Genomic DNA, 15,067 nt, shown 5'->3' with positions numbered 1-15,067 from the left:
TTAGCAGTACTCAGACACTACCCCTGGATCAAATGGCCTTACAACACAGCATGTGTATGCTTCTTCCACTGTATACTCTGGACTACACCCAGAGAGAGACTACTCCTAGAAGTCTCTTTGCATTGTGTTGAACTATTAATGGGATGATGATGTTAAATAGACCTCCGCCCAGCTGCTACTGCAATACCTCATTCTGGCATGAAGGTATTATGATAATGTTAAGTCATCCTCCACCCAAGTCCTATCCTAGTGCCTCGTCTTGGCATTGTAAGGATTAAGTTAGGAGTTTTAACAAAATAAAAGAGAAGTTTTTAATAATTTAAGTTTTAATGAGAACATAGTAGAGTTGTAAATTAATATTATACCTTTAAGCCAGAGAAAAGAAAACTAGCAGCTTTTAACAATTTAGTTTAATTAAAATAGAGATGCCAAAAGAATATAGTACAATGAATATAGTAAAGGAGAGAAATATAAGAAATAGGTAGAGAAAGAAAATTTCATAAAGTCTATACTAGTTCTCCTATAACTACCTATAATTACAACTAAACTGACTATATCTACCTATAACTATCTATAACTACCACTAATAACAACCACCCCACAAAGTTCCAACCAAAACCAACCCAATCAGTGTTTAATCCAACCCCAATTAGGTCTGTCAACAAAGACCAGCCACCTTCCAAAAAGTTTAAGAAACAGCCTAAACAAAAAATCAAAAAGTCCTCTAAGCTCAGGCCCGACTTTATATTGCAGCAACTAAACTTCAACCACCAATCCAACACAATACTCAGCAGCCAACTTCCCAGCAACCACCAGCCCTAACTATCAGCAACTGACACACACCCCCTCCAATACCACCGACTGCTGGCCCCTTTTATATCCTTTTCCTACCTCACTTCCTGTCTCTATAATCCCTTCTTCCTGGCTCTGATTTATCCTTCCTGTCTCTATGGTTTCTACTTCCTGTTACATTGGGCTGGTTAATCTCCACACATCTCTATGGTAAGAGGACCTCCAGGTCCCCCATTAAATTAAAAAAGGAATAAAGAATTCCTTTTAATAGCATGAACTTTTTTTTTTTGAGGAAGCAGGCCTTTATTGGCATGGCCCAGGGAGCTACAAGGCCAGGCTGGGCCGGACCCATTGGTGTGCTGTGGTTGTGGGGCAGAGGGCAGCATCTTTTAGCATTTCACAAACTGGTGGGTGACTTCATAGATTCTCTCTGATTCCTGGGCTTTTTCATCATAGTCCATCCAGTCCTTTTCGAGCAAGTTGATGTCACTGAAAGTTGTCCCAGTCTCTGTGTCCTCTGCAGCAAAGCCAGGTTGGGGTTGGAAATCCACTGGCTCCAGGCCCCAACATTCAAAATCCATGATTGTCTTGAACTTCTCCCTGTCTTCGGCCTCGTAAGGCTTGACGCTGTTGCTCAGAATGTCAATGGAATTGTTCTGGGAGCAGAGCTTACATTTCTGCACCATTGTGGCTTCTCAAAGGCTAATGCTCCTGGAGTTCAAGTTCTGGCTGGTTCTGCCAAGGTAGAAGGGCTTCCAGGATGGAAAATTATCCTAGTTAAGTATGGGGAGGTTCATTTCCAGGTGGGCCAGAAGTGATGTCATATTTGATCACAGCAACTCAAGAGCATTCTCAGGTAAAGAAGTAATGGGGCCACAATTTGTGTCAATGACAATCTGATGAAAATTTCATATTGTTGAAGTCTTGGTAAAAATAATTCATTTGACAGAGATACTATGAAATTCTCTATGATGAAATATACTTTAGTCTGAAATTTTCTACATAATTAGGTAGTTCAAAAGCTAAATGGCCAGTGGACTTGCAAAGCAGGGTGAGGTAGTATTTTTGGCATGGATATGGTGGTGGTAAGCTGGCTAGATGGGGCACTGAACTTGGAATTAGGAAAACTCATCTTTGTGAATTCCATCTGGCCTTGGACACTTACTAGCTATGTGACCCTGGACAAGTCACTCAACTTTGCCTTCATTGCTCATCTATAAAATGATCTGGAGAAGGAAATGGCAAAGTATTCTAGTATTTTTGCCAAGAAAATTCCAAAATGGGGTCATGAAGAGTTGAACACGCCTGAAATGACTCAGAAACAACAACATGGTGGTGGTGTTTCCAATGCATTCAGAGAGCTATACTTTGAAATGGGCGAGTATTAAGGGATTACATTTTTAAAAATCTGTTGTCAGGCTCAGATGAAACTAGGAAATGCACCAAAAATGTATCAGAATTCCTTAGAGATAGGGACCAAAAAGAAAGAATAAAGAAGAATAAATGAACACGCACAATGATTAAAGAACAAGCAGGTGTTAAGCCATATGTTACTAATTGTAAATGGAATTTGAATTTAAAGCATAAATAAGAGTGAGCTTGAGTAGATGGAGAAGGGCTTATGGAGAATATGAGACATGAACTGAACAATGAAGGATTTATATAGAGGAAAGATAGGAAAGGCATTCCAGGCAGGTATAACATTCTATGCTAAAGGAATGTTCTTATCCTCAAGTGAGAAGCAAAGTTTTAATGAAGCAAGGTTTGTATCTAAGTGTGAACTATAGTCTCTCAGAAATTTGAAAAGCAAGAGAATTTGCTTACAAACCATACAAATCTGTAAATAAAAATTATTTATATTTAACTATGTGTACATCCATATGTATAATAACAAAGAGATATATCAATGAACATTTTGGATTTTTATTTTCAGCAATAATAATAGCTAAGAAAATTTAAAAACAAAATAATGTGTTTATGAACAATACAAATCCATAAATACAAATTATTTATATTGTTGAAAAATATGCATGTATCTATATGTACAATAACAAATATATCAATGAACATTTTCGATTTTTATTTTAGTAACAATAATAATGATAGTTAGCCTTTACATAGTGCCTTAAGGTTTACAAAGTACTTTACAAATGTTCCATTTTATTCTCTCAACAACCCTGGTAGGTAAGTGCTATTTTTATCCTCATTTTATAGATGAGAAAACTCAGACAGATGAAGTGATTTGCACAGGGTCACCCAACTATTAAAAATCCAAGGCTGGATTTGAACTTGTCACACTGGATATTTTGGATGTACAATTCTGTAGAACTGTAAAGAATATTTAACAATTATCTTGGCCAAGACCTTCATTTTACAAAGGAAACTTAAGTCCCAATGAAGTTAAGTAAATTTGCCTGAAGTTTTCAATTATAGTTTTCAAAAGAATCAGTGTTGGCACACAGCACTTCATTAGTGTGGATACTCCCTCCATCAGTATAGCTCCTATCCATCCCTACCTGTGTAATTTTGGTGTATATCTTTCTAAAGATCTATGGGAGGTCTTTCTGCCCCTAGTTGGAGTTCTATTTGATAGTTTATAGATTCAACACTTGGGCTGTATATCTCTTTATCTCTTACTTTTACTGAATGTCCAACTCATTTCCTTTTCTAACTTCATAAGTAATTGATTGTGGCTCTTTTTTGCCACTTTTCATGCTTAGATCATCATTGGTAATACATTAGAACCTATTTATGGGTGCCATGCATCTTTCCATTGCCTTTTGAGTCACCTATAATTTAGGATTTTTTCCTTCATAGATCATTGTGTTCCATGATTCCCAGCCATGTAATATCACCAGGAGAATGTTAATTTTTTTAAAAATGGATATTTGTTGCAAGTTGCTTCTTAGCATTATCAAAGCACTGCATTTTTTCCAAGTATAATCCAGTTAAATGGCTTTGATCCATTCAATTCTGGCCACAATGTATTATCCCTTTGTAGTGCTTATTCAAGATGTGTATGTTGATGGTCTAACTTAGTGGACTAGTCATATGTGTCAAAATTTGAACAATATACATTCTTTATCCACTTTCTTTCCTGTGCAGAGGACTAGGTTGATCTCTTTTGAAATACTCCAGATCTCACTAAGGAGGGAGGGCCTGAAGTATTTCACAGCTCCATGTAATTAACCTAATGTCATCCACAATTAGGAACAGATGAAGAACTTCTCCATAAATGAGAAATACCCTTAAAAAGTCACAAAAGACTTCGTCCTTGACACTGTTGAGAAAATTTTTATGAGCATATGTTTGCTTATTTTGTGATTTGTTTGATATTGATACTTTGAAGAACACTGATCATCATGATGTCTGTATTCACATGTCATGCAGTCATGGATGGATTTAACATTTATGGAAAGCCCATTGTTTGAAGAAAGTCCTTTAAGGATGATAAACTTAGATTTTTGTTTAAAGCAATAGACTATAGGCACAGTGAGGTATTGTACACTTTCTTTCTCTCAGGCAATTGTTGAAGTGTGAAAATGTGGACTGCCATAGGAACTGCCTGCAGGCGAGTGGCAATGGCTCAAGCCTGTATTGAGAGTCATAGTAATGATTGTCTTGATATTATAAAGAGATAAAGAATAACTAATTTTTCCAATAGGGTTTATTATGTGCTAGACACTGTGCTGAGCACTTTAGATGGTAGATCTCTTGAGCTCTGGGGTTCTAAGCTGCCATAGACTAAGCTGTTCATCCACACCAATATGGTACCTTTAAAATTATGTTCCCTTCAATATACATTTCTTCTCTTGTTTAGGCCCAAGTATGATTCCCACCATCACATTAAGTACCAACTTCCTCCATAGTAGTAATTGTTGAGTCATTTTTAGTTGTGTTCAACTCTTACTTAATCCCATGTGGGTTTTCTTGGCAAAAATACTGGAATGGTTTATTTTCTTTTCCAGATGAGGAGATTGAGGCCAAAAGGGTTAAATGACTTGTCCAGGTAAATAGTGTGAACTTGGGTCTTCCTGATTCCAGGCCCCATACTCTATCCACTGTAGTAAAAATAGTAGGTGACTAGTGCATACATCTAGTACTTTCAGGTTTTCAAGATTTATTCCTCATAACAACTCTAAGAGTTGGGTTTTGCATGCATCATCCCCATTTACCTGACAAGGGAACCAAAACTCAGAGTTTAACTCATAGGGCTAACATTATTAAATTCTCCCAAAAGAGAGGTAGAATTTGAACCTGAGTTTCCTGGCTCTAAGGCCAATGCCCTTTCACCCACATCTTGTAGTTTCTTTCAAGATAGAGGGCATTTAATTGCAGGGGGAGTTCCACTATTATTGATGATAAGAATAAGTAACAACAGAAATGTTTGCAGATCTTTTCTATTTAAGGCCAATGTGTTTTCTTCCTTATAATTTCATTTGCAAATGCTCTCTATGATTTTATTTATCAAGATTTCATGCTAAAGCTCCCTAAAGACTTATTTTCCTTTTTTTCTTTCATTATGCTATTTTATGAAACAAAACTTCTCATAATCTCCTGTTATCCCCTTTCAAAATGTTCTGCAAATAAGCTTGTTCTGGGACTCTGTAGGCAACTTTCCATTGGTTAGTGCTTTACTGTTAGCTAGTTCAGATAGTTCATTTCCCATTTTCCAACCAACAGCTTTTTAAAAGAAATTAGGTTAGGGGGCAGCTGGATAGCTCAGTGGATTGAGAGCCAGGCCTAGAGATGGGAGGTCCCAGGTTCAAATCTGGCCTCAGACACTTCCCAGCTGTGTGACCCTGGGCAAGTCATTTAACCCCCATTGCCTAGCCCTTACCACTCTTTTGCCTTGGAACCAATACACAATTCCAAGATGGAAGGTAAGGGTTTAAAAAAAAAAAGAAATTAGGTTGGAGTTGTTATACTGATATCTAATGTTGTGTTCTCATCTTTTTCAATCAACGTGCATTTTTTAAATGTCCACAATGTGCCAAGACATGTTCTAGGTGACAAAGACAGAAGAGCAATGATCCTTGCTTTTCAAGGAGTTCACATACTATAAGGGAGATCACATCTATTATAAATATATGCAAACTAAAATACAAGATAATTTGCTACCATGGCACCATTAGCTGTAAGGGGAAGAGAGTTGTGGATTAAGAAAGGCCTTTAGGAAGCAATAGGATGCAATTCTTGAATTGAACTTTTAAAAAAAGGAGGGATACTTAAAGGGGAATTGTGGCCAATACAGAAAGCAAACACGTACTCCCCCCCCCCTTTTTTTTTTAGGAAATAGGAAATAGGCTTATTGGAAAAGCCAAAGTGCTAAGTAGGCAGTGGGAAAGTAGGCATTTGGACATTGTTGGCTTTGCAAAAAGTTTATTCTTTTTTCATCTGGGCATTCTCTCTCCTGAAAGTTTGGAGCCAATGGTCATATCAGTGATCCTAGGAGGCAACTGGCTCTCATATCCTCTCTTTCTCTCTGATGCATTGAATGGAGAAGTCACATCATCACATAATTTTATTACTACTCATCTCGGTTCTTTCCTGAGATACTCTTTCTCCCTTCTTCAAAAGAATGGGATGGGGGGATTAGCTGTCTTTTCTAGAGTCAGTCAAAACCTCCAAGTGCCCTTGGCACAGAATATACTGATGATTCCTATCCTGTAGGCTTCTGTCCCAGTTGCATTCCTAGTTCCTTGGGTAAAAAGGGGAACTACAATAGGTTGGAGCCAGTTCATGAAGGGCTTTGAATGCCAAGCAAAGGAATTTACATTTAATTTCACAGGTAAGTTCTAGATTTTGAGTTAGAAGGGATTTGGGGGGCATCTAATATAATCCTGTCATTTTACAGTTGAGCACTTTTAAGACCCAAGAAGATTGAGGCTATATAGGTAGTATGCATCAGATAGAGGATTTGAACCCAGGTCCTCTGATTTCAGAGTCAATACCCTTCCCAGTATTCAATCTAATAGGAAAACACTGGAGTTTGAGCAAGAGAATGATACAATTGTACTTGTACTTTTAAAATATTATTTTAGCTTTTATGTGGATAATGAATGTGAGAAAAGAGAGTTAGGGCAGAAAGACCAATTACGAGGCTATTTCAGTAGTCTAGGTATGAGAGCTGAGGAGGTCCAGAAATAAGTTATTGGAAATTAGAAGGAGGTGTGTGTGTGTGTGTGTGTGTGTGTGTGTGTCTAAAAGGTTGTGGAAGTGGAATTATCAAGAGCTGGTAATTGCTTGAATATTGAGGATTTGGGAGACTCTCATCTAACTTATAATCAGTACTCCCTGACCAAGACAGATATTCCTAGGACTTTCTTTATTTTTGGAAAAGGTGCTGAGCAAAACCATGGACAGAGAATTACTTTTAAAGTTTCTCCGCAAATTCTTCTGTCCTCTGCAAATTGCAAGGACTGTGCTGGTTGGAGGCAATTTAAAAAGGGTTTGTCTCACTTTAATCAAGTAAAAAACATCCAGTTCCATCTAATTCTGTTGTTAAAGACAGTGAGACATATGCACACTTTAGACTTTTAATAGTTTCCTGGAAATTGAGGGGTTCTTTATCAATCGGGGAATGACTGAACAAGTTGTGGCATATGGTTGTAATAGAATACTATTGTGCTATAAGAAATGTCTTCCTTCCTCTTTTGTTTCTTTCTTTCTTTCTTCCTTTCTTTCTCCTTAGAATCAATTCTAGGGCTAGGCAATGGGCCCAGGGTCACAAAGCTGGAAAATGTCTGAGGTTTCAAACTTAGGACCTTCTGTCTCTAGGCCTGGTTCTCAATCCACTAAACCATCCAGCTATTGCTTTTAATTTCTTTCTTGAGGTGCTATGCAACAACAACAAAAAAAGTTATCAACTAACAGCCAATCTTCAAGCCTCTCTGTACTTAGCCCTACCATTAGTCAACTAGTAAACATTTTTAAATACCTACTATGTGCCAGACATTATGGATGGAGAATACAAATATTAAAAAGTCATCTCCTGCCCTAACAATCTAATAGAGGACACAAAAAGAAGCCAAAAGGAGGGGGGAAGGTAGTAAGAATAAGGAGGGAAGAAAAGGGGAGGGAGAAGCTTCATCTTTCAGGTAGAGGCTACTAAGGTCTATTCAATTTTGTAGGATGAAGAGGTTCCTGATGGCTAGGTTCCTCCTAGCAGGAATAAAAAGTCCAAAGTGGGAAGTGAAGTCCTGGGTGCCTTTAAATGGTTCCTCAAACAAACACAGTTTATTGCTGGGACTGTATTCAAAAACTTTCTTAAGTAGGAATTGCCAAAGCTTGTATTCTAGTCTCAGCTCTTTCCAAAGCCAGGCAGCCTCCTCTGCCACAATGAGGCATCACAATAGGCCTTTTGAGGTGTATCACACCACATTTATTTTTTTTTAAAACCATTACTTTCTGTCTTAGAATCAATAATGTGCATTGATTCCAAGGCAGAAGAGTAGTAAGGTATAGGCAATGGGGATAAAGTGACTTTGCCCAGGGTCACACAGCTAGGAAATGTCTGAGGATAGATTTGAACCCAGGACTTCCCATCTCTAGGCCTGGCTCTCAATCTACTAAGCCACCTAGCTGCCCCCCTGCCCCCTCTACACTTATTTCAGAAATATCAGATTTTCACCTATGTGAATCATGCTGATTTAAATATGTCTGTATATATGAGGGCATATAACAATTCATGGCATTATTGCTTTAGTACTCCTTCCAGGGCACCTCTGACATCATTCTCATTATGTACTCTGAGTAATGGTGATATGTTGGAAAGAACATTGAAATTACAGTTAGATATGGATTTTAGGCTTGGCTCTGCCACCAACTAGTTCTATTATCTTGGGCAAATAATTTTGTGTCTCTAGGCATCAGGTTCCCCCTATGCTGAAATCAGATAGTTAGACTAGAGGGCTGAATTTGTAATCAAGATTTACAGTTTTAGATGGATTTGAATTCTAGCTCTTCCACTTACTCTTCCCCATCTCACCAAACCTCTCTGGTCCTCAGCTTTGTTATCTATAAAATGAAGGGAGGTTGGGTTATATGTCTTCTAAGATCCTATCATCTAAATCTGTGATCCTAAAAACCTTTCAAGTTTCCTCCCAACTTAAAAACTTTTACTAAAGAGGCAGCATGGATTAGTATAAAGAATCCAGAGTTTGGTGGTAGAGGACCTTGGTTTTAATCCCAGCATTGTGACCTTGACATATCATTTTCTTGACCTCAGTTTCCTAAAAGTGAAGGAGTTGATCTATCTAGATGATGTGTATGTATTCTTCCAAAGCTAAAATCTTGAGGGAATAGATTCTATAATTATTTGTCTTTCACTGTACAAATACTGCCTTACATTTTGACATGTTTAATTAAATACCTTAAATTTTAGCATACTTTAATGTTTTAACTAGATGAAGATTTTAATTAGGTCTGTATATTAGGTCCAAGACAAATGAAAGTACTGAGTGACCACTTAGGGAGGGGAGTACTAATTAAGTCAATTTGTGAATTATCTATACCCATTGCTTTTCCTCTTAGCTATTTTAATGTTGTTAAGCAACCTCTTTCCAGAGTAGGCAGGAGAAAGGAAATTTTGGCTCTTGTTAATAGCTATTCTAAAAGGGAAATTAGGTTGAAGTTAAAATTAGGTTTCTGGATTATTTTTAACCATAGCCTTTCTGTCTTACATTACCAAAGATAGATGAGACATCAAGTCAAAAAGCATTTATTAAGCTTCTATGTACCAGCACTGAACTAAGTTCTGTAAATTCAAAGAAAGGCAAACATTCCCTACCCTCAAGGAGAGGGACACAACATGTAAACAGTTATTTACAAACAAGATATACAGTGTTCCAAAAGTCTTTTGTTTTTTTACATTTTCAAACATCTTAATGAAGTTTTTTTTTTAATTAAAAAAAATTTTTTTTAAGTTTTAAATAATTAAAAACCCAGAGGATAAATTAGAGATAATCCCAGAGTAAAGGCACTAGCATAAAGAGGGACCAAGTTATTGTAGGATAATTTAAGCTTTATACATATACTGCACAGTATAGCATTCAGTGTTCTCTAAGGCAAATCCATTGGAATTTAACATTTTGCAACACTTGAATAGATTGATAACCATTGTTGTTCACCAAGGAAGGAATTTTAAACTACATGATATGACAAAAAATATTCTGTAGAAAAGTGAAAAATCTAGTTTTTATATTATTCTGTATCACTCTAGACAGTGGCAAAATATGACAAAGGATTACAACTGTTGTACCTTTTGTTTCATTCTATGTGTCCAAATTCGTGGTGCTTGGCACTGTCAGCTTAAAAAAATGCTTTTTAAAATTCATCTAGAATTTGTTTAATCATATTTTTCATGTATTTTCTAACATCTCTGATTTCTATTTCCTGGGGCAAAAAAACCCCTTCAATCTCAGTTGACACCCTATTACCTTACAATAATAGGATTCCATTATAGGACTACATGATTCTTTTAAAGACCTATTACTTGTGAGACCATAAAGCTTTGCAAATCTAATTTCCTCTCTTATGTCGCCTTATGGGTTCACATAAGGACAAGCTCAAAAGATCTCCTGCCCCATTTTACACAAATTGAATTGATACTGGTATCAGTGGCACTTAAGATGGCTTATTTTTCTTTTTAAACGATTGGGATGCTTATCTTGCTTATTCACTTGCTTTCACAACCACACAAACATCACCACCTAAAATGTAATCACGTCACATTGTTATAGCACCACAAGACAATTACATCTCGCCAAGCAATGTAATAACATTGTGTCAAGTGTCACCCTGCCATGACTCAGTGTTTTGGGAGCTGTAAAAATTTATTTTTGGACCAGCGAACGTCCCAGGAGCTAGAGTTTGCCCTACAAAAAATCATCAGTGGGGAAACTGGCAGGCAATCTTGGGGAGGGGGTGGTTGGATTCTCTGCTTGATTATAAAAGTGCTAACACGTGGGCTTAGTGTGCATTAAACTGCCTTCTACAAAAAGTCAGCCCCAGGGCTTGATATTGACTCCTTGCTAGGATCTCGGGTGGAGGAGGCGGAGACTTTAATTATCCATCGGGTCTTGGAGCTGCCTCACTCCAGGACCCCTTCCCATTTCTTTACTCCAAAGTCTAAACAGCGAAATTCTTGGAGTCCAGGGCCCTCACGCGCTCCGCATTCTCCAACTCCTGGAGTGCAGAGAAAGGCAGAGCAGTCCAGCAGACGGACCCAGGACCAGCGCAGGCGAGCGAGCCGCGGACGACGTGGGCTTCGCGTTCCAATGGCTGTGTCCCCTGAGCGTGGCACCCGCCCTTTCCTTCCTTTTTTTACGCAAGGTGGAGGAGGAGGGGAACCAAACCACGTCGAAACGTTTCCCTCAAACTTAGACCTCCCCCCGTCTCCCCCCACCTCCCCGCCTCTCACTCCTCCCTCCGCTTCAGGTAGTCTGTTGCCCTGTTGCCCTGTTGCTCTGTTGCTCTGTTGCTATAACAACCCGGCGCTGTCCCGGGGGCTCGGCCGAAGTAGCCCGGGGGAGGAAGTGACGAGAGGATGGGTTGGCTGTTGTTGGGACACGTGACCCGGGCTGTGTTTTGACAGGGCAAACAGCGGAGAGAGCCTGAGTGTGAGGGGAGACTTGAGGAGAGAGAGAGAGAGCCGAGCGAGCGAGCCAGAGGCAGAAGGGATTGGGGGGTGGGGAGGGAGTCAGGCAGGAAAAGTGTGGAGGGCCGACCCCGACAGGGTCCTGAGAGTGACCTGGGCTGACCATCTGGACTGGAGGGGGAGGGCAGGATTGGGGAGCCTGGGAGCCAGAGTCGAGGTGCTGGGCATGGGGGAAGAGGAAACAGGCAGGAAGGAGGAGTGAAGGGAGGGGAGGAGAGAAAAGAGAGGAGGTGCAGGGGGCGGGTGAGATTAAGGGAAACCAAGGAGCCGCGGGCTCACCAGTCTCCAGCCCCCACGGTCCCCTGAGGCAGCCACGGGGGCTACCGCCTGACTTTGCTGTGGGCCCCGCTCCCCTCGGAGCCTGCCTTCGGTTTAAAGCGAGTGAGCGTGAACGAGGCGGGGACAAGGGGGGGGGGGCGGGATGTGATCCGCTTGACTCCTGGCGCAGAGCAGAGCAGAGCAGAGCAGAGCAGAGCAGAGCAGAGGCTGAGACAGGGAGTCAGTCAGGCGGTCCGTCAGCGGAGGTCGGAGAGGGGGCGAGGAGGGAAGGAGAGGCGGTGGGCAGCCGGAGCTGAGCGCCATGAGAGCCGAGCACCCGGAGCGGCAGCGGGGGCTGGCGCTGCGCTGGGTGACTGGGGGCTGAAGGGGAGCCGGGAGTGAGGCCCGGGGTGGGGGGGCCAGGGTCAGACAGGAGCCCCCCCCGCCCCCGAGAGACGGGGATCGGGACGAGAGCCCAGCTATATAATCTCCGGGACAGAAATGAGTCTCTGAAATCTGATTTGCAACTGAGAGACGGGAGGGGGACCGACTGACCTGGGAGGGTGTTGGGGGGGGGGGAGGAAGAGTTGGCTAGGGGTCTACTTGGGCGGGGGGAGTTTGTTTAGTGAGCTATGGGGGTTGGGGGTGGGGTTAGGAAGATGAGGATGCCCCTTTCAGATCCTCTTATTGTGTGAAATAGGCAGTGGTTGGCTGGGGGAGGGGGGATTGGGGAAGAGGTTGTACTAGACAGGGTAGACTGGGGTTAATTATACAAGTGAGGAGCGAGAGTGTTTGTGTGTGTGTGTGTGTGTGTGTGTGTGTTGGGGGGCTTGAAGGGGGTTTCCCTTCTCCCGAGCAGCAGGTAGAAGAATTGGTTCCAGGCATTCCCAGAGGTTTTGGCTCCGGCCAGCGTCCTTTCATAAGGGGTTAGTTAGCTTGTTGTTTGGATTTTTTTTTATTGTTGAGGGTTTTTTTTTCCACCCTACCTCCAGGTTATAAATAGATCCCCCTCTCGGTACCGAGAGGCTGTGTCAAAGAAGGACACATTGGCTGAGGAAACCTAGGGGGCGGGGGAGAAGGGCACTCGTTGGGGGAGGGGAGGGGGGAGGCGGTGCAGAGAGTTTTGCTTTTTTCAGACCTACCGCTGCTGCTGTCACCACAATGAGTGCCAGGAAGAGGCCTAACTGCTAACAGTAGTTTTCTTGCAAGGTTCATGTTTTACAGTACCAGATTAATTTCATTATCTTTCTCTTCCCCCTGACCCCCCTTTTAAAAATCTAATTAGGAACTGCAGTAGCAATCCTGTTGAAGAAGAGACCCACAAGAGTATCTTTCCGAGAATCCTGGCAGGGGATTGAACGCGAAAATGAAGCCAGACCGAGGTAAATGATTTATTTAAGAAGGGATTTTTTTTCATTCCTAATTTTAGAAGTGTTAACCTCATTCTGTGGACGGATCTTTATTCCTGTATTAAAAAATTCCTGTATCTTTTTCTGTTACTGCTGATAAGATGGAGAAATGCACATACATAAAACCTTTGGTGAGGGCAGTTAGAATCTCAGAGATGGGTGAAACTTCTGTAAAAACATTTTTGAGGTTATTTAAAAATTCAGGCTTTAAGAGTGTTGTTGTAGTGATAACATAAAACATGCCAGTCACGACAGAATGGTCTTCAAGGTAATTGCACTACAACTTGGAATCCTGTTCATTTCTTAAAGCTATGGAACATTTTTGCAAACATAAATCCATATTTAATTGTGAAGATATTATAGTCTTAAATTTGATAAAGTAGAATGTTCCAGATGATAGCATTATTGCATCATGTTTTTAATTTATACTTCTACCTGCTGCTCAGGAGAAGGGAAACCCCTTTTAGGCCTTTCCATTCCCTGATTACAAACAACCTCCTAACATACTTACTCATACTTACTCAGATTTATACCCTCTCTTTCTCTATCCCACTCTCCTCCCCCTTTGTTGAATCTAGAATACAATGTTGTTTCATATTGTGTAATTTTGATAGATGAAAAACCTCCACCAGGACCCTTAAAGTTAAATTTATGACTTCCTTCATTAACCTGCTTTTTGACAATTATGACATTAATGTGTAGGTAGTGCTTTTCAAGAAATTAATTAGAATTTTTTTTACTTTTGTACATAACAAAAACTACTTTTTATAAAACTTGGGCAGATTTGTTTAATTCTAAAAAATTGGTTATCCTTGAAGCAAATTGGCTTTTGATTTTTTTTAATTTTCAAAAAAATTATTTAGTTTGTAAATTTATGATTATGTTAAGGTTTGGTTATTGCTATTCTTTACTCTTTAAGTCATGCAGACAAAGTATACTGAATTATCATGATGTCATTTAGATGCTCTATGTAGTAAGAAGTGTTTTTCATTTACAAAATTTTCCCTTTTAATAATGTATAATAATCAAGTAAATCAGTCAATATTACCCTTTTTTTGTTAAAACTTACTTTTAGGTGATTATTATTGTAGTAATTTAAAATTAGTCTCTATTTAAAAAAATCTATTTTAGTAAAAATTGATATTTCAAGAGGAACATGATATTTTCAGTTTAATATTACTTACTACTATTGTTTCCTTGGGAAGATTGATATAGTCAGTCCCTAAGGCCTCATGATTATTAAATCTCCTACCTTGACATGTAGCTTCAGAATTTGCAGTGAAGAAACATGAAATTGCATATATAGCATTTTTATGTTATTTTGTGATACTAAAACACCTATATTTAAACACATTAGTAGATTACAATATTTCTTCCTTTATCTAGTATCATCAACATTGGGGAATGATTTGACTTCCATTGTGAGTTTTTCAGATAACTAAATCTTATCTGGTTAAATGCCACTTTCTATTTTAATAATTTTGGATTAAATTGTTTACAGATGCTATTCATTTTCCTGCCTTACTAGAGTTTACTGATTATAATGTAATATTTTGATTCCTAGTCATGATTAATACCAGTTTTTATGCTTGACTGTAATATGGCCATGACTTCAATGAGGCATTGAGTGTTTTAAGTATATTTGCCCTTATACTAAGTGGCCCCCAGACTGCTAGGTGTTTTGAGTTCTTGTGTATGCTTTTTTGATTGTTTTTCTGCCTTAGTCTTCCATGTCAGTCGTCACCGATCATTGTTGCTGGTGTGTTTGCTTCTGTGGGCCTCAACTTATTAGGGCCCATGATAGCCTGAGAAAACAAGTTTGCTGAAAAATTGTTTAAAATAAGACTGAGTATAGTTGCTCTCAAACAGTCATAACTTATGATATATAGATTTGATGATAATCTATTTTGGCAGTTTGGAAGTCCCCTTTGTTTTATTTAGTGATTTT

The 15,067-nt window shown here is 39.6% G+C and overlaps 2 protein-coding genes across 8 annotated transcripts in view; one reads left to right on the top strand and one right to left on the bottom strand.

Annotated features, from left to right (window-relative positions):
• Positions 1-15,067, top strand: part of ATOSA (atos homolog A) — a 126,273-nt gene that overhangs the window by 15,697 nt on the left and 95,509 nt on the right. Inside the window, exons 1-3 of one of the 7 annotated variants that reach the window (XM_056810211.1) lie at positions 11,253-11,833; positions 12,570-12,636; positions 12,996-13,092. In XM_056810211.1, coding sequence (XP_056666189.1) covers positions 13,077-13,092 — 16 coding nt within the window. In that variant the 5' untranslated portion in view covers positions 11,253-11,833; positions 12,570-12,636; positions 12,996-13,076. Of the gene's footprint in view, positions 1-11,245; positions 11,834-11,875; positions 12,081-12,569; positions 12,637-12,995; positions 13,093-15,067 lie in introns of those variants that run through there. The other 6 variants (XM_056810212.1, XM_056810213.1, XM_007479975.3 and 3 more) reach the window with 6 other exon arrangements.
• On the bottom strand, positions 1,182-8,777 carry LOC130457147 (CXXC motif containing zinc binding protein-like). The gene is made up of 2 exons (XM_056815957.1): positions 8,768-8,777; positions 1,182-1,483 (listed from the first exon to the last, which is right to left on the bottom strand). The coding sequence occupies exons 1-2, from the start codon at positions 8,775-8,777 to the stop codon at positions 1,182-1,184; spliced, it is 312 nt and encodes a 103-aa protein (XP_056671935.1).

The sequence above is a fragment of the Monodelphis domestica genome, chromosome 1 (assembly GCF_027887165.1).
Source record: "Monodelphis domestica isolate mMonDom1 chromosome 1, mMonDom1.pri, whole genome shotgun sequence".
NCBI lineage: Eukaryota > Metazoa > Chordata > Mammalia > Didelphimorphia > Didelphidae > Monodelphis > Monodelphis domestica.
The sequence above is the reverse complement of the archived record's forward strand: the minus strand, read 5'-3'. Positions and strand labels throughout refer to the sequence as shown.